The 24,729-nt window shown below is 37.5% G+C and overlaps 1 protein-coding gene across 6 annotated transcripts in view; it reads right to left on the reverse strand.

Annotated features, from left to right (window-relative positions):
- Positions 1 to 24,729, reverse strand: part of DLG1 (discs large MAGUK scaffold protein 1) — a 171,639-nt gene that overhangs the window by 60,365 nt on the left and 86,545 nt on the right. For all 6 annotated transcript variants that reach the window (XM_072866744.1, XM_072866742.1, XM_072866740.1 and 3 more), the window contains exons 5-8: positions 10,505 to 10,603; positions 6,347 to 6,400; positions 3,629 to 3,679; positions 1,047 to 1,171 (exon numbers count right to left, since the gene is read on the reverse strand). In XM_072866744.1, coding sequence (XP_072722845.1) covers positions 1,047 to 1,171; positions 3,629 to 3,679; positions 6,347 to 6,400; positions 10,505 to 10,603 — 329 coding nt within the window. The remainder of the gene's footprint in view (positions 1 to 1,046; positions 1,172 to 3,628; positions 3,680 to 6,346; positions 6,401 to 10,504; positions 10,604 to 24,729) is intronic.

Genomic DNA, 24,729 nt, shown 5'->3' on the forward strand with positions numbered 1-24,729 from the left:
AAACGAGGAGGCACACAATGCGAACATGCTAGTTTTAAGCCATGATATGAACAAGTCAACCTCCATTCCTGCTTTTCACAAGCTGTTAAGTGCTGGCCTTCCACTCCATTTAACATGTTGCTGTAGTAACACTGAGCTCTCATTACACTAAGTACAATGCCTGACCCACCTGTCACCATGTTCTGCCAGATGTACCTCTGACAACAGCTGACAAGCTAAAATGAAGCCTTGAAATAAGCTTAGTAGGACTAAAAACCATAAGGCATCAGGCATTTGCACCAAAAATGATAGGGCAAGTTCTTGACAACACAAGAGGAAAAAAAGCTGGTCCTACAATCTGATGTAGTTTTTTTTCCACAAAGCGATACAGGAGTATACTTAAAGACTGTTATGGATTAGAAAAAGAACTAATTAATGCAATTTGTCATTAACTTCTAACAGTGCTCTTCAAAGGAAGTTGCAAATATCACTTGCTACCATCTAATAAATATGCCAACATTTCCTCACTAGGAGTTAAGTAGTAGTATCAGTCCACAATTAAATAAGCAAATGGGGTATACTGGAGAAGGAGTACTCTATTAATTTAAACAAAAAATCTGGCTTTTGAAGATGTGTAGTACCTTTGAAAAATTAAGACACAGAATTATACTGAGCATAAAAGAGGGTTTTTATTAAGCTCATCTATCTTACAGATCAGAAAATCTGCACATGGATAACCAAGCATTACCTACTACTTGTCTAAGCTTTCCTTCGTATATTGAATTAAGGACTATAGAACATATGGCATAATCAATTTATACCACTGAATAGAAAAGATAAAGTTCTCTTAATTTCACTTAACTGCAGATTTTATTGGTTGGAAAAAAAAAAAAAAACAATCGGTCCACTTAAACTTTTTCATTACTTACAAAATACTTCTGTAAGAAAAACTTATTTAAAACGTAATGTAGCATGATAAAACTCCTAAAGTAACAGAAAGTGTTCTATCCACTGTTTGAAAATATAATAAGAAACATTTAGCAACCCAACACAGAAAGTCATCATACCGTAATCTTCCATCCTGTGCAGCTGCACCGCCGGCTATAATTTTTGTAATGAAAATACTTGAATCATCCCCAATATGTGGGTTGTCTGTACCACCTGCAATGCTAAAGCCAAGTCCTGAATTTCCCTAAAGGTAGAGGGGGGAGAAAAAAAATTTACACATTTCTTTTGTGGGGAAAAGATATTCTACTATATCTATTTGATTCAATATAAACCTAAATCTATATAATTTTCACTGATAAAAAATATTAAAAGACGTTTTAAGCAGTATGCTACATATAACCATATGTAAGATATAATTATACTTATTTTCATAGGAGAGCATAAGTCATTGTTTAACTGTAAGAGATAACAGTTCCCACCCCATAGGTTTCTCACTGAAGTGAACTTGATAAACTAGATAAAAGCTTCCCTCTCTAGTGAGCTAGATCTGTGATATTATTCATACAAATATTTGTTCCTCATTAAATGATTAGTGACAAATTATTTTTCCCAGAGAAGCCCCCAAGTAATTTGTGTCACATATGTAATATACCGTCACAGATGCAGAGACTCAGACTGACATTTTCTCTTATAGAATCACAGAATAGTTTGGGTTGGAAGGGACCTTTAAAGGTCATCTAGGCCATTCCCCCTGCAATGAGCAGGGACATCTTCAACTAGATCAGGTTGCTCAGAGCCCCAGCCAACCTGACCTTGAATGTTTCCAGGGATGGGGCACCTACCACCTCTCTGGGCAACCCATTCCAGTGTGTCACCACCCTCATTGTAAAAAATTTCTTTCCTATATCTCAATCTACCCTCTTTTAGTTTAAAGCCATTACCCCTTGCCCTATTGCAACAGGCCCTGCTAAAAAGTTTGTCCCCATCTTTCTTATAGCCCCCTTTGAATACTGAAAGGCTGCAATAAGGTCTCCCTGGAGCCTTCACTTCTCCAGGCTGAACAACCCCAACTCTCTCAGCCTTTCCTCATAGGAGAGGTGTTCCATCCCTCAAATCATTTTTGTGGCCCTCCTCTGGACCCGCTCCAACAGGTCCATGTCTTTCCTGTGCTGAGGGCTCCAGAGCTGGACACAGTACTCCAGGTGAGGTCTCACCAGAGCAGAGTAGAGGGGCAGAATCACCTCCCTCGACCTGCTGGCCACGCTTCTTTTGATGCAGCCCAGGATGCGGTTGGCCTTCTCGGCTACGAGTGCACATTGTCGGCTCATGTCCAGCTTTTCATCCACCAGTACCCCCAAGTCCTTCTCCATAGGACTGCTCTCAATCCCTTCATCCCCCAGCCTGTATTGATACTGGGGGTTGCCTCGACCCAGGTGCAGGACCCTGCACTTGGCCTTGTTGAACCTCATGAGGTTCACATGGGCCCACTTCTTGAGCTTGTCCAGGTCCCTCTGGATGGCATCCTGTCCCTCAAGCATGTCAACTGCACCGCTCAGCTTGGTGTTGTCTGCAAACTTGCTGAGGGTGCACTCGATCCCGCTGTCTGTCGTTGATGAAGATATTAAATAGTACTGGTCCCAATACGGACTCCTGAGGGACACCACTTGTCACTGATCTCCATCTGGACATTGAGCCGTTGACCACCACCCTCTAGATGTGACCATTCAACCAATTCCTCATCTACCGAACAGTCCATGCATCAAATCCATATGTCTCCAATTTAGAGAGAAGGATGTTGTGGGGGACTGTGTCAAAGGCCTTACAGAAGTCCAGATAGATGACATCCATAGCTCTTCCCTTGTCCACTGATGTAGTCACTTGATCATAGAAGGCCATTAGGTTGGTCAGGCAGGACTTGCCCTTGGTAAAGCCATGCTGGCTGTCTAAAATCACCTCCCTGTCCTCCACGTGCCTGAGCATAGCTTCTAGGAGGATCTGTTCCATGATCTTCCCAGGCACAGAGGTGAGGCTGACAGGTCGGTGGCTCCCAGGGTCCTCCTTTCTACCCTTTTTAAAAATGGGTGCAGTGTTTCCATTTTTCCAGTCACCAGGGACTTCACCTGACTGCCATGACTTTTCAAATATCATGCAGAGTGGCTTAGCAACTACATCAGCCAATTCCCTCAGGACTCTGGGATGCATCTCGTCAGGTCCCATAGACTTATGTATGTTCAGGTTCCTCAGGTGATCACGAACCTTATCTTCTCTTACAGTGGGAGGGACTTTGCTCCTCCAGTCCCCGTCTTGCAGTCCATCCACTCGAGAGGTGTGGGAAGAGAGGGTGCCAGTGAAGACTGAGGCAAAGAAGTTGAGTACCTCAGCCTTCTCCTCGTTCACTGTTACCAGTTTGCCAGTCTTTCTCATTGGCGGGGGTGAGAGGGGGGTATGCTTTCTTTGACCTTCCTTTTCTGGCTGACATACCTGTAGAAGCCTTTCCTATTATTCTTTGCATCCCTTGCCAAGTTCAGCTCCAGCTGTGCCTTGGCCTTCCTGACCCCATCCCTACACTCTTCCCAGGATACCTGTCCCTGCTTCCACTGCCTGTGCATTTCCTTCTTGCCCTTTAGTTTGACCAGCATACTTATGAAAGTATCATAAATCCCATTTAAAACAGAGCACAGAAAGACATTTAGCATGTTACCCTTTCAAGAGTAATTTCTTCATACTCATAATCTGCATCCGTGCCATTGACCTATAAAGAAAGAAAAGTGAGACTTACAGAGAATTTTACACTTTACACAACAGTTTGCTTGGCTGATGGGTAACTCCCATCAAATCTCAACTGATTCACACTGACCACTGAGCTCAGAGGGGAGTATGATTTTCACACTGCTCTGCACATGAATCAGACACTCTTTTTGCATGAGTTTAAAAGTTAAGGTTTCAGAGAGCAGACTGTTCTACACAGATACTGTAGAGCCCTCTGCTTCTGACTGCCAGATGTTCCTCAGTTCCTCAGCAAGTTGAAACTGTCCTTAGTAGTTTGTTCAGTGGAAAAGATACTGTAGTTTTAACACATAATATTTCTCCATTAAAAAGGGAAGAGGTCTTGACCTTCTGAATACATGAAACTGTATCTGTTACTACACCAACACCAAAGAAGCCACTGTGATCAATAAGTTTTTATGTTAGCTTAGTCCTTGAGCTATTATGTACAAGAATAAGAACATGTGCTAACTGAACCAGTCATCTAGTATTACAGTACCTGGGAAATGGTTCATGATGACTGATCAGTATGTGGCCTTTTTTTCCCTTTTTGTTCCTCAAATAAATAACAAGGTCAATTAATCATTTCCCTGTTCATTACCATTAGGCAAAACAAAGCCAATCCTAATATATTGAAGCAGTCTCTTGTTTATTTCCATGTACAAAACTCTGTAATCCAATTTTAAAATATCATCTAGATAAAGAGGAGCAAACAAGAACCTTCACCATTTTTATCTTTTGCTTTAGCTCAGTTCTATAGTCCCTTTTTTTTTTTAAATTTACCTTTGAATTGATTTTATCTAACAAACTGAACATTAGCAGAGACAGAAGCAAGAATATGTCAAATGACAAAAAATACTGTCCTGTTCTACGTTTTGCAAGTTTTGAAGTCATCTCAGATCCACTAAGCCAAGCTTTATTCGCAGGGACTTCCCCTGGATGAAGGAAGTTCCATACAAATGCTGCAATTACACCACAACAGAAATCTAGCAATCATCTTTGAATGTGAAAACCTATTAGTAGTTCAGCAGAATTGGGTTAGAACCTTTTGGATGTACTGAAATTAATTGTGCTGGTACAGTTAATCTTTATGTGCTACCAACTTGAGTTTTGTTTGTACTTCCTTGGGCTTTTACAAAGCATAAAAAAATATGTCTTGGTGTTTTTTTCCAACCCAGTTTCAAGTTCTAAGAGGGAGTACTTCCTCAGCACCTTTACGATTCAGATAATGAGAGTTGTGTTCTTGACCATTTGTTCCTTGACTTTCTAGATTCATATTTTGCTTTTTTCTTCTTTCAATAGAAGAAGCTTTAATAGGTAAGGTTTTTGTAGGTTCATGATGCAGTTACCTCACAAGTATGATTTTACATTACTTATCGCTTAACAATTCCATTAGCTACTTAGGAAACTAGAAGGATATTACTTTACTCAACTTCCTATGCTTACAGAGTAGGTTAGATTACAGATAGTTATAGGCTTGTTTGTTTTACATTCACTGCAAACTGACAATTCAGATAGCTTATAATTTTGAGTGCCAGTTTGTTCTATTAAGGTTATTTTCTCTTCCTATTTCTACTATCTACTGTCCTCCATGTGCCTCTATCAGATGCGGCCTTCTGAAATGTGAATACATATTTATTAATCACTTTTCTTCTTGGTTTAGTTTGTGTGTGCAGGGAGACACCTCACCTTCAGTATGCTTTTCTGAACTCTTATCTGCGTCACATCAATAAAAGGGCCACACGCTGCAGACTACTGCTGTGATCTTTTAGTCAGAGGCATTATTACTACACTCAGGACTCATTTATGAGCCAATTATGTCACTGTACTAATCTTTTGTCTTCTGGTTAAACTGTCAATTCACACTCTTGTCTGTCTTGAGTTATTACAGCTCCTTTCTAGCAACATTGCTAAGTTATGAATGCTTTTGACAAGGACAAGATTTACTCTTTACTTGATAAAACCAGTACTTAGAATAAACACAATATAAAGCAATTAGTACAGGCATTCACACTGTTCAGGAAAATGACAGGCAAGTGGGATACAAGTAACTGTAGGAGGAAGGTACAGGAGGAAAATTCAGACCTGAAACTTATGCCAAACTTACATACATTCCAAAGCCTCTGAAGCCTCTATTTGCCAGTGGTATTCCTATCACAAAACACACACTGCCAAACACAAATTTTAGCCTCTACCTAACTACATTTATTACCTTAATGTTTCAGACAGAACCAACCCATTTTTATGAACATTTAGAGCACTAAAAATCTTAAGTATAGCCACTGCATTTAAGAAGTGTTTTTATGAGAAGTGCAATGGAAATTGCACATTAAATATTAAAGCATCTGACTGCACAATTGAAGAAACAGATTGCTCTCTGAACACTGAACCTCTGGAACCTCAAACAACTGTGTTTTGCACCATCACACACTGGTACTCACACAGAACCTTCCATCTGCAATCTACAATATTTTTATTTTTTTTTTCCATGAAACAGCTATTTAAGGACTTCAAATAACCATCAGGACAGCTGACGAATTCAAGCACCATCAGAGAGGTAAAATAGGTTTCATTAAACAGTAGAAACAGACCTAAACAACCAAATACATAAAACATTATCTAAAGTTATAACTGAAAGCAAGTGTAAGCTTACGTATGTTGGAGTGTCCAAAGAATCTGTATTCACCAGCACTGGAGGAGGATTTGCCTTTAACAAAAGAATTTTAAAAAAATTATTCAGCATAAGAGAAAGCAATACTAATGATAATTATACAACATTTGCTGTGTTTCTCAAAGTTCTGTTAAAAGGTAGCCTAAGCTTGAGAATCTAAAAAAATTCACCTTCTGAAACACTTGTTTCTGCCTTGAACAAAGTGCTTTCATGCCATGAAACCATACTCTTCCAAAACTCTGAGCTCATATTTTATATACAAGTTCTGTCATTTATTATCTTGTTTTCAAAAGAAAAACTGAGTCATGCTATCATTTGACATTATGTCAGTTACCCTAGTACTTCTGGTGTGACATTCAGAATTTGCTTTACCAGCCAATATCTTAAAACCAAATTTTGGTGGATTTGATTACTCTTTCTTACTACCAGGAAGACTTCCCCCCCCCCCCCGCAAAATGTAAACTTACAGAAATGCAAACTTACAGAAGAAAGGATCTACAGAACTGAAGGCAGAACCACAGCAGACATTCATCTACTGCACAGCAGCACATGCTTCCATCAGAAAATTGTTATGGATTCACAAACCATAAGCAGCCAGAGATTATTGCTATAGAAATATGAAATAGTATACCATTCTTGCTAGCCAGGAACTGGTAGAATAAGCTAACATTTTTACTCTGATGTTATTGAGAATTTTTCTGCAAAAAATGTGTTTTCAACTGAAAGAAAAGTCCATACAGACTGGTGGCATTTATCCAAAATACTGCCAAATAAATAGATTTCCTATTTTTGCATCAATTATCTGCCTTTAAAATAGGTTGCATCTAGCCTGCTCTAAGACCGGGGGTGAGGGGGAAGTGTGCAGATATATTCCAGGCTCCAAATACTGTTGATGTATTAAGTTCAATGGGACCTACAAACTCAGTGGTGCAAAACTAAGTTAATCTCCTTACTGCTTTAATGAAGCTGAGGGTTGGTTTTTTTTAATATGTATAAAAATCCATTATCTTGAAAATTAAGACATTCTTTATCTTTTTCTTTAATCTCTAAATTGAAGCTAGTATTAAACTCAAAGATAAACTTAAGACCTACAAAAACATGACAATTACATTAACGTATTCATATTCTGTATTTTAGTTTCATTACCATGACAACATAATACTTCTGAAGAATTCATAATCTTTAAAAACCCCCAAAAGCTAGGAAGTAAGCGATGACTCAGAAGTTCCTTACAAAAGACTGAGATGAATAATCTACCATCACTAGACAGGAGTCATCAACCTGCTATCAGGCTGCTGTGTCAGAAATTAAGCCTGTATCATTTAATAAGTACTAAAATCAGGTGGTATATACGCAAGTTAACACAGTAGACTATTAAAAAAAAGGAAACAAAAAGGATGACACTTATGTCTCCGTCAATATGCCAAAAACCTTTATCACTCAGCAATTCTCTCAGTAGAAGCATGAGCACACTTTATGCAGTACAGAAATCAAGTACTAGTTACTAGTATCACAATAAAAATCTGTCAAAACAATGCTGTCCCTCACAACCATTTTCTGCCCTTAAGTTACACTCCAATTTCTGCTTCTTATTCAAGTGCAAGTTCTATTAAAATGAGATTACATTAAAAATAAGATCCTGTACTAAAAATACCAGTCAATTAAATTATGCATGACCATTCCTGTAAGAGCTTTACAATTAACACGATTTTAAGAAAAACAAAACAATACTTGTATTAAAAAGAACCTGAGTGAATATGAGGCATTAAGAGACTAATCTACACTGGATCTACAAGAGAACAGCATACACACATTTATTTTATATTTGTGTGTCAACTATGAAAAGATTTTTAATTTATAAACAGAAAACAAAACAAGGATTCATTTTGAAAGTTCGGTCACTTTCTTTACATTTCACTCAATTTTGGAATTTATTTTTATTTGATATTAGGATTCCATAATATCCAAGTATGTTCAACAAAAGCAGTGACAGTGAAAGCTGGTTCCCCATGAATCTTTTTCTTGAGGCCGACAAGTGTTCTTCTTTTAATGTGTTAAAAAAAGAAGAGGAAGACTAGCTAAAAGCAAATTGCTATGAGTAGGTGAGCTTTCTATGTGAACAGTATGTCTGAGACACAAACTAGCCAACAGATGCAAAATACCTTCCATAAGTGATTGTTCCTAACACTCCTCCTGCATTTATCTGAATTCTCCATCAAGAAGCAATAATTTATCATAATTTCCAAGCAGGAAGGAGAAAAGCTTTGTGCCAGGCATTCCAAAGGTATGCCTGGACACTACAAAGACACAGGGCAACATCTAACTCAACACATAAAATGTTTTTTGGAAGGAAGACCTGGTATTTCAGCCTGTTATGCAAGAGCTCTCCAAATTACCTAACACTTTCAAGCTTCTGTGCCAGGGCTTGTTCAAATATTTAAAAGCCATTTGACAACTTTGTTTACAAGCAGACTAAGGGCTTGCCTAAGGGGTAAAGTGACTAACAAAATAGAGAGATGTATCTATTGCACAAAAATCCATCTGCCAAATCCAAAGTTGATTGTAACTTTCTGTGGTATTTTCTAATTACTTAGAATCACATATGATGCAGAATTATATAGCTGACTCCTGCAGACGTTTATATGCACTCAAAAGACAGAGGCACAGACCACTCAATTCCTACTCTTCTGCTTGTAATCCAGTATCATCAATGGACATTAACACTGTCACAGCAATGGCAGTCAAAGAAAATATAAATACATACATCACTGATTATTTTACTTCAAATTAAGTTTAGCCTACTGGCAATGAAAGTAAATGTTGAAAGTAAATGCTACTGGAAACTCAGCTATCTTTATCCACCAAGGCTGACAGCAGAAGTCCACTGGTTGCACTAGTCTGTCTGCCTCAAATCCTGATGTGGGCAGAATCACTCTATAAGAAGGAAATAGTGCTGACACTAATCGAATCTCTGGTCTGCCTGTTGGGAAAAGTACAGGTAACAGATTCATGTAAACATATATCCACTAGAAACTGCACTATAAAACAGCCAACTGTAAAAACTTTTTATAATTATTCAATTATGTAAAACCTAACAACGTAGCAGAGATAAAAAAAGATTACCTCCTGTTGCAAGTTTAGCCACGTAGCTTAAAAGCAGACCGCAAGGAAAAAAAAAAACACAAACAAAAAACAACTTACTTGTATACTACAAAAGTATCCCAGTAATATTCTGGATAGCTTAATTCCCTTTTAAAGTTAATAAGTATCTGTCACCAAACAATTCTAAAGTGACCCATCTTTTGAGAAGGTGTGCACCCATCATTTGAGACTTTTGTACTGAAAGTTAAAGTAAAGTTACAAAAAATAAAAGCAGAATGCCATTCAATATGCAAAAATGTAACTGCTACCTATCCTAAATTATTCTATAGCTTGCCATTCTGTGGGCACATATTCCAAGTTACATGCAACATATTAATGTTAACTCATGATTACTGCTTTCACTTGTCTTGACAGGGTTTATCTTTTTTGTGTGTTGACATTATGTGACCTAAAGGATGAAGGTGCAGAAAGGAAACACATTCTATGAGTCAAATATGTTAGGAATAGAGGGGTAAAAAACCACCCCAAAACCTTTTTGTATTCTAAATGCCCCCATGCACACTAATACCAGCAAATGGCTGGAGTACAGAAGAAATGTCATGCAAGTGCAATTGATGAAAGACATATATTAAGTATTTGTATATGAGATGAGACAACAATTTTCTATAAATAAATAAATAAAGCAAGCAATTACACTTTAGCAAGGGTGAAATGGCTCTACAATTATTATGTGAGAATACAAAATATCCTGTTGCTTCTTTCCATTCTTTTGGGGTTTTTTTCTTTAGCTATTTCACAACTTACTAATATACTTTCATATGAAAATATAGCTATTTTAAGTGGACTAAAAGCTGCTATAAAACAAATGAAAATTAGGATGAAACTTCAGTGTAATACTAATTCAGCTATTTCACAGTTCATCTCAAACCTGTGTGTAAGAGTAATACCAAAACATGAATTTAAACAAAGCAATGAAGTAAATTGAATAAATAAAAGTTGAACAAGTTTAACAACAACAACAAAAAAAAGAATAAAAACCTGTGGTATGGTGGATGGGATGACAGTGGTCTCAGCAGGGACTGGTGGGACAGGGATCACAGGGACAATGGGAGAAGAGGAAGGAACAGCTTCTGTGGGCTAAAAATCACCAACAAAATGTCAAAAATAATGAAAACTAGAAAAACATTTTAAAACAAATACGATTCAAATTTAACAGCTTAAAAAAAAAATCTGAAATAGCATATGGATTTGGAGACTATAACCACAACTGAAGACAAACACCCACCTTTAACCATGCTGTATATGGCCGTATATCCCCAGCAAGAGGTTAATGTCAGAGAACCCGAAGTAGTAAGACATATCCACATTGCTTATTCATACCAAGTCACTTACCTTGCAGTACAGAGTAATAAGACTTTGGGGTCCAACAGAAAACCTGTTCATGTCAATGGACAGACTCAGGCTTTTTGTCGGCTGGTTTCACAAAAGCAGCCCTTAACCATTGTACAACAGTGTGCAAAAGCAGGGAAACAGTGGCTAAAGTTGATAGCACTGAACAAAGTTAATATTCCTTTTTGATAAAGAGGAAAAATCAGAAGTACATTAAGGTTTCTAAACCGGGCACAAAGCAAAGAAAATCTTTGAGTCAAATGGGCAGAAGATCCTAAAACAGATTCAATCTGCCTCTCAAAGATCTTCATACAGGTTTACCATACAACTTCAGATAGTAGAATTTTGGTCTTAGGAACTTTCATTAAAATATTAACCAGAAAAGCTACTGACACTTAAGCTGCAAGGGAACAAGATTACAAATAGCGTTTTGAGCAAAACATTGACTCAAATAATTTTGAGATGTTAACATACTGGTTGTCAACAAGTTGTCAGCAACATAAACTACTGGCAACTATCATCAAAATTACAAGCTGAACAGCAGATCAAAGCTCTTGCAACATAGTTGTTCCAAGACATTCTTGTGATCTTTAAATATAATGAAGCATAATGACAAAAGAAAATACTAAATCCTGAAAATGAACCAAAACCCCAGAACATAAAAGTATTAAACATATTTTAAAAGTTTGAGATATTTTAAAACACAAAGCAATATACACCAATAGCATACACCAAATTAAACGGTAAAAGCAAATATTAAAGAAACCTGAAACAGCCCAAGAGTAGCAACCCTTATTAAATGTACATATGGTATTTCTACCTTTTTTTTCAGCTCTAAGTCAATCTACCCAAAATGAACAGCTGTTGAAAAACGTTGCAGTTATTGAAAGACGTAAGAACAACATATTTTTGATACCAAGATATATTTGCTATCTTGAAAGATTATTACTATTGTCATTTAAACATCCTTACATCTGTGGACAACACCACACTTTCAAGTGTTAAAAAAGGGGGGTGTGGGCGAATCTAAATTGGTCTAGAACAATGATAATACACATTTTGCAAAGGATGCAGGAAATGCTCAGTGCAAGAAACCTCCAGTTACTGGAAGAACGATGCAACCTTTAGAGGACAGATCAAATTAAACAGCTTGAGCAATCACTCAGCCCTACATATGCAAAAAATAAGCCACCCCTTCAAGTCTGCCTGTTCCAAACTAAGCAGCTTCCCATGTATGCACACAGTAAAAAATCCTGTTAACCAAAATTTCAGATATGCACATACTACATATCAAAATATAACACAACATTAAGGGTGACAAGCTAACTGTTAGCAGGTCAGAAAAATTGTAGCTTTACAGTCACAACTCCTGCAATAAGAGAAGGCTAAAAACAAATTGAAGTTATTCTTAGATACTGACCACACTCCTCTGCCCTTTGACTTTGCAAAATAACTGACAGTCATAGTTGATTTCCTTATGGACCAAACAATCTGCACCCCTCTCTCTGCACCAAACAGCAGCTTTATCTTCCTACTTCCTTCCTTTTCTCGATTCTTAACTCCCTTCCCTCTCTGGGCTTCTCATTCCCAAACGCTTCAAGAACCCTTCCAACCAGTTCCAATTTTTATCCTTACTGTTTTAAAACTGACATTGTTCAAAGTACTTTAATTTTTTCAGGTTCCAGTCTCATAAGCTATTAGTACTGCCATTGTATTTTCACTTTGTGCTGATGGTTTAGCCTCCACGGACTCTTAAAAGCTGCTCCCTGCTCCTCCAAGGGTCCTGGCAACGTTCCTATTGAGTCTCCTCCACTACCGTGTGCATGAGGAAAGAGGTGACAACACTGGCAGCCACTTTCAAAGGATGTGCAATGCAAATGAAGGTAAGACTGTCTTTACTTAAAACGTTTCATGGAATACAGCGAATAGATGTAGGCACAATGGCTACCCATAAGGAAGGACAACGCAAGAAATTAAAAGATTTCTAACCATCAGATCAAGACGACCTGGAACATTGTTATAATTGAAGAATGCTAGTTTTATTTTAGTATGACACATAATCGGCCTGAAAATTATTATATGATACAGGTATCTGTGACAGCAGCTGGATAGGCTGCTCCAGTAGCTCAGGGTATCACTTTCAATGCTCTGCTTCCCAGGAATTTTCAAGAAACATTTGTAATTTTTAGGAATTCTCAAAATTAATACGCTGAAGTATTCTGAAAAACAAAAGCTTATCCTCCAAATAACTTTAAATAAGTATGTCTCTGACTACAACATTTAATAATTCTGGTTTAAATGGACACAAACTTACTTAGACTACAAAGAAAGCAACGAGACAATCAAAAACCTTGTTTTGAATATATATGAACTATAGCGCACAAGTATGATAGACTACTATATACAGGAATGCATGACTTGAACAATAACTCATTTAACAGAGTCTGGCAGCCTAAATAAATGTGCTAACACCTACAATGAAAAGCCATTCCGTTACAACAGTACAATAAATCTCAAGGAATTCTTTTTTAAAGCATAAGGATGGACTTTCTAATACTTATAAACAAAAATAATCATTTAATTTTAAGTGGTGTGTTTAAAAAGCTAAGATAATAATACCTTTAAGTCATCAATTAAAAGGAGTGCCTTCAAACCTAGCACTAAGTCCAGATGTGAAAAGGAATAACACACCCATTTTCTCATGTTTAACCAACACACAGAGTAACTCCCTTCTGTGAGGAAATACCAACTAACTTGAAATTATCAAAGCACCATATGCATCCCGAAGCAGATCAACTAAACCAGCAAATTCCATAATGCTACTATTTGTCAAGTACTAAAAGACATATTTGGGGGGGGGGGGGGGGGGGGGGGATCAAGCAAACCAGACATTCCTTACTTTCAAGGAATTACTATAAAAAACCTACACTGTATACAGTGCAACAATCTTAATAGGAAAACACTCAGCAGAAGTATTTCTTTGCCAGCCCAATTTCAATTATCACTACTTTAATTTCTAGAGATAAAATACAAAAGAAAATTAAGTAACATTAAGTCTCTAGAAAGAGCAGGGATAAGACTACAGAAAGACAAAGTGTGATATACTTTCTACGGTTTGCACTAAAAATGCACATCTATAAACACCTAGTGCAATACATACCTTTTCCAAAGAACAATTAGAACATGAGCCATCAGACACCCAACCACTAGCAGCTTTTACTTTTGCTGTGCTTTTTGTAGGACTCTTTTTTACACTGTCACGTAGGTTTATAAATTTTCCTCTCTGTTTGGAAGACACTGGCAATGTGGATGAACTAAAAGATGTACAAATGCTCAGTGCCTGCTGCTGATGCCAGAAAGGCTGCTTTGGCTGCATATGAAGATTTTGATGTATTTCCATTCTCGGGCTCCTTGTTAAATCAGTAAGCTTGAGTGTTCCCATTTCACCATCATCTGTAGCACCACGGTATTTGTAGTCATGACAGTGAGTAGTCATGAAACTAGCAACACAAACAGTCCTTTTTGCAAAAAAATTGAGGGAAAATAACCCAAAACATTGCTTCCTGAGAAAGTTCAAAACATGATGGTTTTCTAGATTATGGTCAAAGGAAGAAACACTAAATACTGTTTTAGCTAGCGCTGCATGTTGGGTACACTCTCACTCTATTTAAAGAGCACCATTGAACCACCACACGACAGTCAATTTGCTGGGCATAAATAATCAATGCAATGCACACATTATTGAATAGATGGCAAAAGTCATCTGACTTTTTATTAAAAAGAAGCTATGAAAGGTTATAGTTATTTTCCTTCTTCCATAAGCTCCTATTATCCCTAAACTTTGTTGTATTTTACCACCTCAAAACTTCTCCAAGGTTTACATCTCAAAAATTTTAAAACATACCAATTCCTCTAGTTTTCTGAACATTTTATGGGAGCTGAAAACTAATGAATTTAAAGAAGCTTATTATGAAAAGTATATGAATTGTGAATGGGCAGTTACATTGTACAAGATTTCAACATTAACCTTCCATCAAAGAAAACAATTGTTCAGACCATAACAATAACAAGAATTACTTTGTTTTAATAATTTTAAGAGTTGCATTTCCATGAAATACAGCAGTGCTGTGAGATCACAATTTTAAGGTGCACATTGTTTAAATTAAAAGCTAAAAAAAAAAATTAAGACATTTAAACAAACCTGAGTTCTTTATTATTTTATTCATTCGGTTTTTAATGCCACAGATGCATGATATCTATACTACATTTTAACCCCAATTTTCAAAACAAAAAAGCTCCAAAACACTCCTACCCCCCCTGCCCCAAGCACACAATGAGGAGCTGGTTTGATTTAATCATGCTGTTGAATATTTAACTTTACCAGCCAAACATTTTATAAAGAGGTAAGGATCAAAAGTTAATTTCCCAGAGCCTACGTGAAAATTGACAGCTAAATAGAGACACCTATATTCCGAGCCTCACGGAAGGAAGAAGCAGGCTTAAGTCAGTGGTCATGCAGTCTTCTTGACAGCGGACACACAATCAGTGTTTGCACAGCTCTGGACCAGCCATAGCACACACCATCTGCCTCTTGCCCCATGGGTCCGCTCTAGGAATATGCTGTGAATCTGAATATCTGGTGCTGGGAAGGACACCAGCACACAGGAAACAAAGCTTGATTAGGTCAGCTGTACTGTATTTGGATAAAATGGAGAGATTTCATCAGTTCATAGCATTAAAACATGGTTATTCTCCCTCTCGCTCCCTACTGCAAATCTGAATATTTAAATGAGTCAGCATAATTTTTTACACACAGAATAAAAAACTAGAAATACAGACCTAAGTGCAAACATTTCCAGTTATTTATAGCATGGATATTAAGAGATAAATAGGAACTGACAGATGCTCCTCTAATCACCAAGAGCTGCCATGTCTCATCTTCTACCCAGAATGGATGTAATCAAGAGCTGCATAACATATCATTAATGCAATATTCATAAATGCAGAGACAGAAAGGTTTCTGGACAGTCACAGGAAGCTGGAAATGTGTTGATCATACAAACATTCGCACACTTGCACATGTGTATGGTAGGTATGTCTTTTGCCTTTGAAGTATATCAGGGAGCTGGAGGACTGTGTCCCACTAATACATCTGGGGAAATGTACCTGGGTTGCTCTGCTCTAGACAACCCAAGAATCTCTAGATTTTGTTATCGAAGGGCAAACGCAGAGAGGAAGATAAGCATGTTGTGAACGTGCATATAGGTAAACAGTTCAAAACCAGCACATCACAACTAACTTTTTCTCCTTTGAGAAATTTCTTTCCACTGACGCATTAATACTGAGCAACTCAGAGGCACATTCCCCAGCCTGCAGGGATTATGCGGACAGAGGCTGTGTCTTGCATGGAAGCTTCTATCGGTCTTTGGCACTCCTTGGCTTCTAGCACGCTCTTTGGCAACAGTGTGCCAAATGGCTGCTTTCGTAGACCACAAACAAACTTTTTTTTCCAGAGATGTTATCAAGATTGCTTAAGGTTTAGCAGGCTGCATTCATACCACCCATTTTACTTGCATATCAGTACTCTATTTTCTACCCAGCACGGCATTGACTAATTACCAAAATGTAGAAAGGAAGAAGCAAGAGGGTTTAGGTATAAGGCTTTTCTCTTGTGTACATAATAAATCCCAAAATAAGTGATGTTCCAGATTCAAAAGGAACATCTTACTCCTGGAGACATCAACTTTGTTGAAAACACGTAGACCAAGTAGCCTCTTGATTAAAAAGAAAATCAGTTTTGAAGAATGCTAAGTGAGAAAGTGAGGGCAAGGGGAGGAGATGCTGGATACCATATTCTTGGAAACCCAGTTGTCTGGCTTCCTATATTCTCCTCCAAACAAGAAAGAGGAAGACACAAGACAAAAGACGAGACAAAGGAATTCACATCTCTCCAGTGTGCTTTCAGACATGCTGACTTCAGTGGCAAAAGAATGAAGATGATGTAGCAGATAATTGGAAACAGCACAAGGTTTTTCTGAAAGTCCTCATGCCTTTGGTCCCTGAGACTATATCAATAAGATATCAATAATTAAAAGAAAACAAAAACTTGAAGGCGCTTGTAGTTCCAAGAGCAAGAGTCCAAGCCACAAAACACAGCCAAGGAACAGGAGGTACAGGCAGAATACCTAACTCATCCAGAGCTGCACGGTGTGCCAGGGCAATGTCCAGTGAAAAAGCTTAGGCCACACTGAAATTGAGTGTTATGCAAGTATGGAAAGTGAATATATTATCTTGGTTAAAAAAAACATGGGAAGAAGAGGAAAGGTATACATAATCAAAGTGTAGTAAGGCTTGTCTAGAACAGTCGTGGTGTAAACAAAATGAAAACAAACAACAGCAAAAAAACCAAGGAAAAAAGAAAGTAGAGAAGGCAAGAAGAATAATATTCAAAGAGATTAATCAGATATTTGAGAGTTACGGGGATCATTCTGCCCAATTACATTCACACGTGTGAGGTAAGGCAGAGCCTGCCTTGCAGTTGCACTGATAGGAAAAAAAAAAAAAAAAAGGTATCTGGCGAAGCAGTGGGACATATGCATAATTCAAAGCAAGAAAAAGCAGTTATGTAACTAAAGCTGCACAGGTTTGGCAGATCATCTTTTGACTGCAGAAAGCCTGAACCCGCAAGTGTTCTCTGCAGACTGTATTAATTACTAGCATGAACTGCTCCACTCTAATATCAAGCACCAAATGATTTTTCATAACCAGAGGAGGTTCAGGATCAGGTTGTGCTTTCATATTATATACAAACTCTGAACAGTTTGTTGCTAACACAAAGCTGAATCATCAATATTTCATTCTTTTAAATTACTACATCGAATGTACAATGCACACTTCTTTGCAGCAATCTGTTAAAGTGCCAGCAATCTCTTACAAGTAGTATTTCTACAAGAATAATTTTCTTTCCACATTCTATAACATCCACTCAATAGCCAGATAACAACCGTACCTGTGGAAAGGGAAAATAGTGCTAATATTTGACCAGCAATGTCTACTGTGAAGGTCTTTTTTAAAGCTTCAATAACCAACTTTCTTCACTTCCAAAAGCAATTCTAATAGCTGGGAGTATCCTCCAAAAATAATTTTGGACTTCACCCCTTCCATTGCCTTCAAGCAGATACCACAAAATCAGGAACCTCTGTTAATATGACTTGACTGATGAAAACAAGCCCATATTCATTACCTCTTCTTGAAAGTAGGAAATATCTTCCAAGGTGAACAAAACTTTAAAAGTGGTAGGAAGAAACAATTTTGATTCAATACCCAGTGACAAAGCTCAAGATAAATGGCATATTTTCTTTCTAGAGATATATAATTTAAGGTCTGGCAGTGTAGTTTTATATATTTTCTCTGAACTACATCCTAGAATGCCACAGGACATTTCACTAGTGAAGCCTGGTATTTTAAGAACTTTGCATCCATCTTCCTCAAAATCACAAAAGTCAATACTCAGCTAAACATACCTTCAGGGATTTATAGGCTGTTTGGTGGGGTCTAACAGTGGTAAAAGAATAAAGCACAACTGCCATCCATCCTCACTCATAATCCATGTTAGCTGTACGCTGCCCAGAGCATCTAAGTCTGAGCACACAGCTAGCATTAACACTGATGCACTGTCTCGGCCATATTCCTCCCTAAGTCAGTGCCATCCTGTGACCTGGGCATGTCCTTAGTACCACAATCTCAGTGACTTGAGCTGTCAAGCAGTAAATTTAAGACATGCATATTTTTCCTGAGTGTATTTCTCCAGAACTTTAAACAAAATGTAGCACCAAGGGGATACGGAAATAAAACATACAAGTAATTCCCTACTGCCAAAACAAAGTTTCACAGAAATCAAATAAAAAATTACCAAGTTTCACAAGAGCTAAAAAAGCATAGAACGATCTGAATATAAGCAATCATTTAAGTATTGACTTGAAATTCCAAACAATGTTTATATACCAAAACAGCATATAACACAATCAGACATGCTAATATGCTGCATGTATCTGAATTTTGAGAACTGCAAAGACACAAGACCCAATTCTGCCCAGGCATGAGTACTGCCATTGCTGATAAACTAGACTAGAGAGTCAAATACGCCAAATAGAGAGCATGGGAAGCAGAACCACCAAAAAAAAGAGAATACCATTAATACAAATATGACTCAAGATTTTCCCTCTCTACAGGTTTGTGATTTCTTTCACCTGAGAAAGGTTCTCTCTTACCAACAGACCATTACTTTGCTTTAAAAATGCACTTCCCACCCAGTGAACTCAAACTCACCTGTCCACCTTGCTCAGTGTGTGAGTACAGTAACTCTCCAGTTTTTATACAGACACCATATCTGACTATTTCATACACGGTGGCTAAAAAACCAAATTATTTAAAATACACACACTTTTTCAGCTTTCTAACCACTCATGCTTATAAATTTGTGACTGCTTTTGTATCACGTGTACTTCATGTGGGTGGGGGCATTATTCAGATTCTCCTATCCAAGTCAGCATACTCCATACTGTTTTTCAACAATAAATTGGTTTACCACAAACAAAACCTTAAGAGACACTGGCTAGGGTAAACGATAAGCTTAACTATGATAGCCTCAACCCATGGGTGGTTACAATTAAGCCTGCCTATCATTCTGCACTGATATAAGGATGAAGAACTTTTGGCTTCAAATTTGGGTTTCTGACCTTCCTACCCCTTCAAGGGCTCTCCCTGTTCCTTGCCATGATGGAGCAAAGACCAATTCCCATGGTCTCCCAAGGATGAACCAATAAAAATACCTAGATCTCCACCTGGATGTTATCCAGGTCTCTCCAAGGAGAGTTTGAACAGAAAGCACAGAAACGAAGCTGAGCGTGAAGCCTCTCAGAATATGCCTACATGAAGATGGGTAGGTCAGTATATAATGGTTTTACTCAGAGATTTTGAGGAAAGACAAGCCATCTTAGAGCCGTAACATCAGATCAGGTAAGTACTGTAACAAAGATATGAAAGCTCTTCTGGATCCCAGAAAGTAAAAGGTCTACCCACCCAGCCCTTGTAGATTAAAAGGACTAGTCTGAATGCCTGTGACTTTACTTTAGATCTCACTTTTTTCAGAGTAAACCACTGCTCTTGAAAATCGTATCAGTGTGAACATTCTATTTCAAAGACACACAGCTAGCATGCTAGATATGACTAAACTGTAGGGGTTATCTGGTTGTTTGGTTTGGTTTTTTTTTAACTCAGTCAACAAATTGATTCTCTAACCTAGTTTCCTCCTCAAACCCCACAGCATTTTATAATGAACTCAAATGAACTTAGAACTCTGAACTTAAAACATAAATAAATAGCTTTGAAGGGGAAAAAACAGTGACAGCAGAATATCAGTAAAATCACAGATTTTGACGATGACCTGAACTCATTTAAAGACAATACTGTCAATGCTTCATTGCAATCTTCATCTACAAAAACATCCCAGTGAGGAACAATTTGCACCATGATTACCCAAGCAGAAGTAAAGCAGCAAAAGCAGTGACAGAAAGACTCTTACTTGCTGAGGCCTAGCAAGCAATTTTTTAGTGCAGAAAATTAAGGAGAAAAAAAAAAGAAAAAAAAAAAAAAAGAGCTATAACCATAAGCAATAATATAGGACAGGACAGACTGTCCAGCACTTGTGGGATGAAGTTCTACTCTGTAGCAAAAGTTGAGCTTTGTGTATGAGATAAATGGACACCCACAAAGCAGAAACCGGGAACCTGGAACTACAAAACTATCACCAGCGCTCTCACAGAGTACCCAGTGAGGAGTAAAACTTTCAGGTGCTAAGTATCTCATGCAAATACAAACAATAATCTCAACAGAACAATAGTCTCAGCAACCAACCTCTCCTCTCTCTGTCAGGATCTAAAAATGGACCCTTATAGACTTGACTTAACATCACAGACAATGTTTCATACAAAGGAGACTGCCACTGTCCACTTCTTATGTCTGGTATTCAGAAAGATTTACGTAGCTCAAACTAATTTTTCCTGCCAAATCTCTCAGTGCTTAAACGGTTGAATCTCGCTCATATTCCAAATCCATAATATACAAAACGTAGACAAAGATAACATTGGTTTTAATAAAGGTAATTTGTGACTTTTGTTTTCAAATACTAAACGAATACCTAGCACTGAACCCTGCGCAGCGGGTTAGTCATCTGTATTCACCAAGCAACCCAGCACTCTAAGCTCAAAACAGAACTGCAAGGCTCCTCATTTAGGTTCATAAGTGCTATTGAGAATGAATTTAATGCATTTAATTTGCACCTTAAAGCAAGGCCTAGAAAGCTCCATTTAAATTAACATCAGCCTTAAGAATAGTAGCTAAAGAGTCCACAAAGAAGCCCAAGCAGGGTTTCAGCATCAGAAGGAGACCAGGCAAAGAGAAAATATGTTCTAAGACTTTATTATAGAAAAATAATAGCAGCTCTAGGGTGCCAATATTGTAGTTTTTGAAATTCACAGTAGAAAGGGTATACTGTGGTAGGAAACTGAGATGTGATAGACTGTTCACTCATGAGAACACTATTAAATCAAAATACACCAATAAAGGTTGGGAACATGCTTTAATAGATATGACACACCTTATAAGTTCTCGGAACACATAATTTCCCATCATTCCTAAATTATTCAGGGAATAATTAAATCCTCCTAGACAGCATGATTATTTTGTTCTTTATAATTCATTCAAATAGCAAAGATGACTTATATCTCTCTAGGTCTGATACTAGGAAGTGATCTCTCTCAATACTAGAAATGCATCAGTTGACTCTCAAAACTATCTCACTACTCTTCTCCAAAAGTTTTTTTTGTTGGAGGTTTTTTTTTTAATTGAGTAAATCTATAAGAAACATTATTCATAAAATATGAAAATAATGCGTGTGAACCACGTTATCTAAAGCACGATCTGTTTTTTCTTTAGAATAAGATACATTCAGGTTCACTTATAGCACCCCACTGCCCTTGAAGTACTTAAGGGTACAGTCTTAAAACAAGGAGTAATGAAGTGATATGAAGAAAGTCATTGAATTGAGCTAGAGCTTTCCTTTTTAAGACAAATATTTATTATTTTAATGACAATTGTATTATTCTGTGAGCAATCTATTATTAGCTGTCCAAAAATCTCTTTATAAAAATAAACAAATTTGCCCTAAAACACAGAGCATGAGCAGAAAGTCATTTACCTCATATTAATAACAGCAAACAGAAAACCACACAAGAATAGTCATCTATAACAACAAACCCATTAATTAAAATCCATTAGCCTTTTCAGGACGTAAATGTCAGAAAATTTTGTAAAATTAATGATTTGATCTACACATAAAGTGGCTTTATACTAAAGCCATTCCTTACTTCATTTCCAAAAGCCTTCATATACATAAGTGGTATTAGCATTTTATCTTTATACATGCTGAATTCTTCCCAAACATACAGTATTACTTTCACTACAGTTCTGATGGCTTTATATTGCTATCCAGATGGTTTGCTTTTTCATTGCTCAGAGCTAAGGCTAAAATCTTTACCATGCAATTACTAGCTAGGTACCTCATCTGATTTTATTCATTCTTACACCATGGAAACACTGGAAGCTCCTCAGACTTGCTTCCATGACAACATGCAGCTATAATACAATCTCGAAATAAGTACCATTATACAACACATCCAGGCTCTAGAATGAGTCATAGGAGCCCTGCAACATTTCAGCAAAATAGGCACCTTTTCTGTAGTGTCAAATACTCATTGTCTTCAGTAAATTAAAACACTATAAAAGTTTTAACAGGTTGAACACCTAGCATTACTTGAGCAAACTTTCACTCCACAAGTAAATAAAGACTGATTTTTTTCTTACAATGCTGTTTGCTAAACATTTCTAAGAATTCTAGCACTTTTCAGTATAAGTTAGGAAAGACTATAGCCTTATGCAAACTTGCAATGGAAAAACAAACGTTTCTGTATAATTTAAGTTTACAGTGTTGACTAAAAACAATGTGCTTTTAAAAACAAGGTTTACAGATAAACTGACTTTTGGTCCGTAATTATCCATAGGCATTTTATCTGGATTTCGGGTTAATTGCCCCATAGAAACACAGTCAGATTTGATCAATTTATGATCAATGCTGGACAAACACAACTATGGTGCATCCATACCTAGCTAGCACAGAAGCTGCTTAACCTCTCAAGCAGAGAGGGAAACCTGAGCCAGTCATTCCGGGTTCCATACAAAAACAATCTGTCTGTCTCACGAACTGGAACTTGGCCAAGTCAGCTACAATTGGAACTAAAATGGAGCTAACTAAGCCCTTGTGTATCCAAACTGAGTGCATAAGTCATTAAACAGTTCCCTGCAGTTTCCATGAGGACTCACCTGTTCAGGACAAAGACACAGGAGCTAGAGGATGAGGTTCAGCCCTGAGATCAGGTGGTAAGCCTCGCCTGGGAAGACGCCACTGCAGTCACAACCACATGGCTCTGCAGAAGTCAGACCTAACATACAAGACTTCCTATTCTGTATCAGTGCCAGGGCAGACCTGGGATCACACAAAACCAGCATTTTGTGTTGGTAACACACTTACCAAAACGTCTATGAGTCAGGTTTTGGTGCCATATCCTTGCCTCATTTACTCTGGATAAAAGAAATATTAACTATGCTGACCTGACAAAAGTGGGTATCAATAAATATTACAAGTAGCAGCTTAAGTTTCTCAGAATACTTTAAAATACGTGAAACAATGTAAGCTTTTCTTGAGTTATGACTTCAATTCCATTACATTTTTTTGGTCTAATCTTGACAGGATACTAGTTTACACAATCATTTCTGCCAATTTCCATTTAGTTCAGATAATTAAAATGCCTAACCTACAATAAAATGTTTGAAGTCTTTAGTATACAAATATTTGAAATTCTTTATTACAAAAAAATCTGTAGAAAGGGCTAAGACAATGGTTCTGAGTTCTGAATTTACGATTCAGGAAAAGCAAAACAGGGTTCATCAGACCCTCAAGATTACAAACCATTAAAAAAATTTTGCTGTTTCATTTTATAATTCCAACAATGCTCCACAACACAATTCTACTACAGATTCAAGCCCTCAAACATTGAGAAGCTAATAGACATCAATAAAATCTCTGGATACTAAACAGTTTAAAGGAAAAAAAAGAAGGGAGGTCACAGCCTGCATTTCTTTACCTCCCTACCACAATTACTCAAAAAAGACTTTCTTCATTCTTACATCCTCAGAACAAGAAGATACTGAGCTAAATGTACCTTTAGCCACACTTTTATAACAGTGGTCAGGCCATGGGTGAAGTTCTGGGTTTCAGGATGACTTTGATACATGAGGTTCAATAGTTTCCACTTCTCAGGCCAGTGCCCAAGCTGCTCCTTGCACACACTGCTCCAACAGCCCTAGCCTAATCCCCGTCTGCCTTTATGAGGAAATGAACTAAAACCAAATAGGGCCAACAACAGAACAGAAAAGACGAATCTGACTCTTCAGTCCAAGAGAAGGGTATTTCCTTAAAAACAATCTGAATTCTGTTTCCAGCACTGTTTTGCATTAAAAATCTTTGAACTAAATGGACAAGAACAGGTGCCATAACCCCGACTCTCTTCCCTTCATTAGGCTACAAACAAGCAGAAGCTGTTCTTTCACTGTTGAATCCTTGCCACTACAAGAAGGCTGGCCAAGTCCATGAAAACTCATGGATTCAGGCTTATTAAACACACAAGTCATCTCCAGCTCTTGGAATCCCTAAACTGGAACAGGCAGAAAGCTCCGAAAGGCCTCCAAAAGCTCAGAGG

This window comes from Ciconia boyciana, chromosome 7 (genome assembly GCF_034638445.1).
Source record: "Ciconia boyciana chromosome 7, ASM3463844v1, whole genome shotgun sequence".
Taxonomy (NCBI): domain Eukaryota; kingdom Metazoa; phylum Chordata; class Aves; order Ciconiiformes; family Ciconiidae; genus Ciconia; species Ciconia boyciana.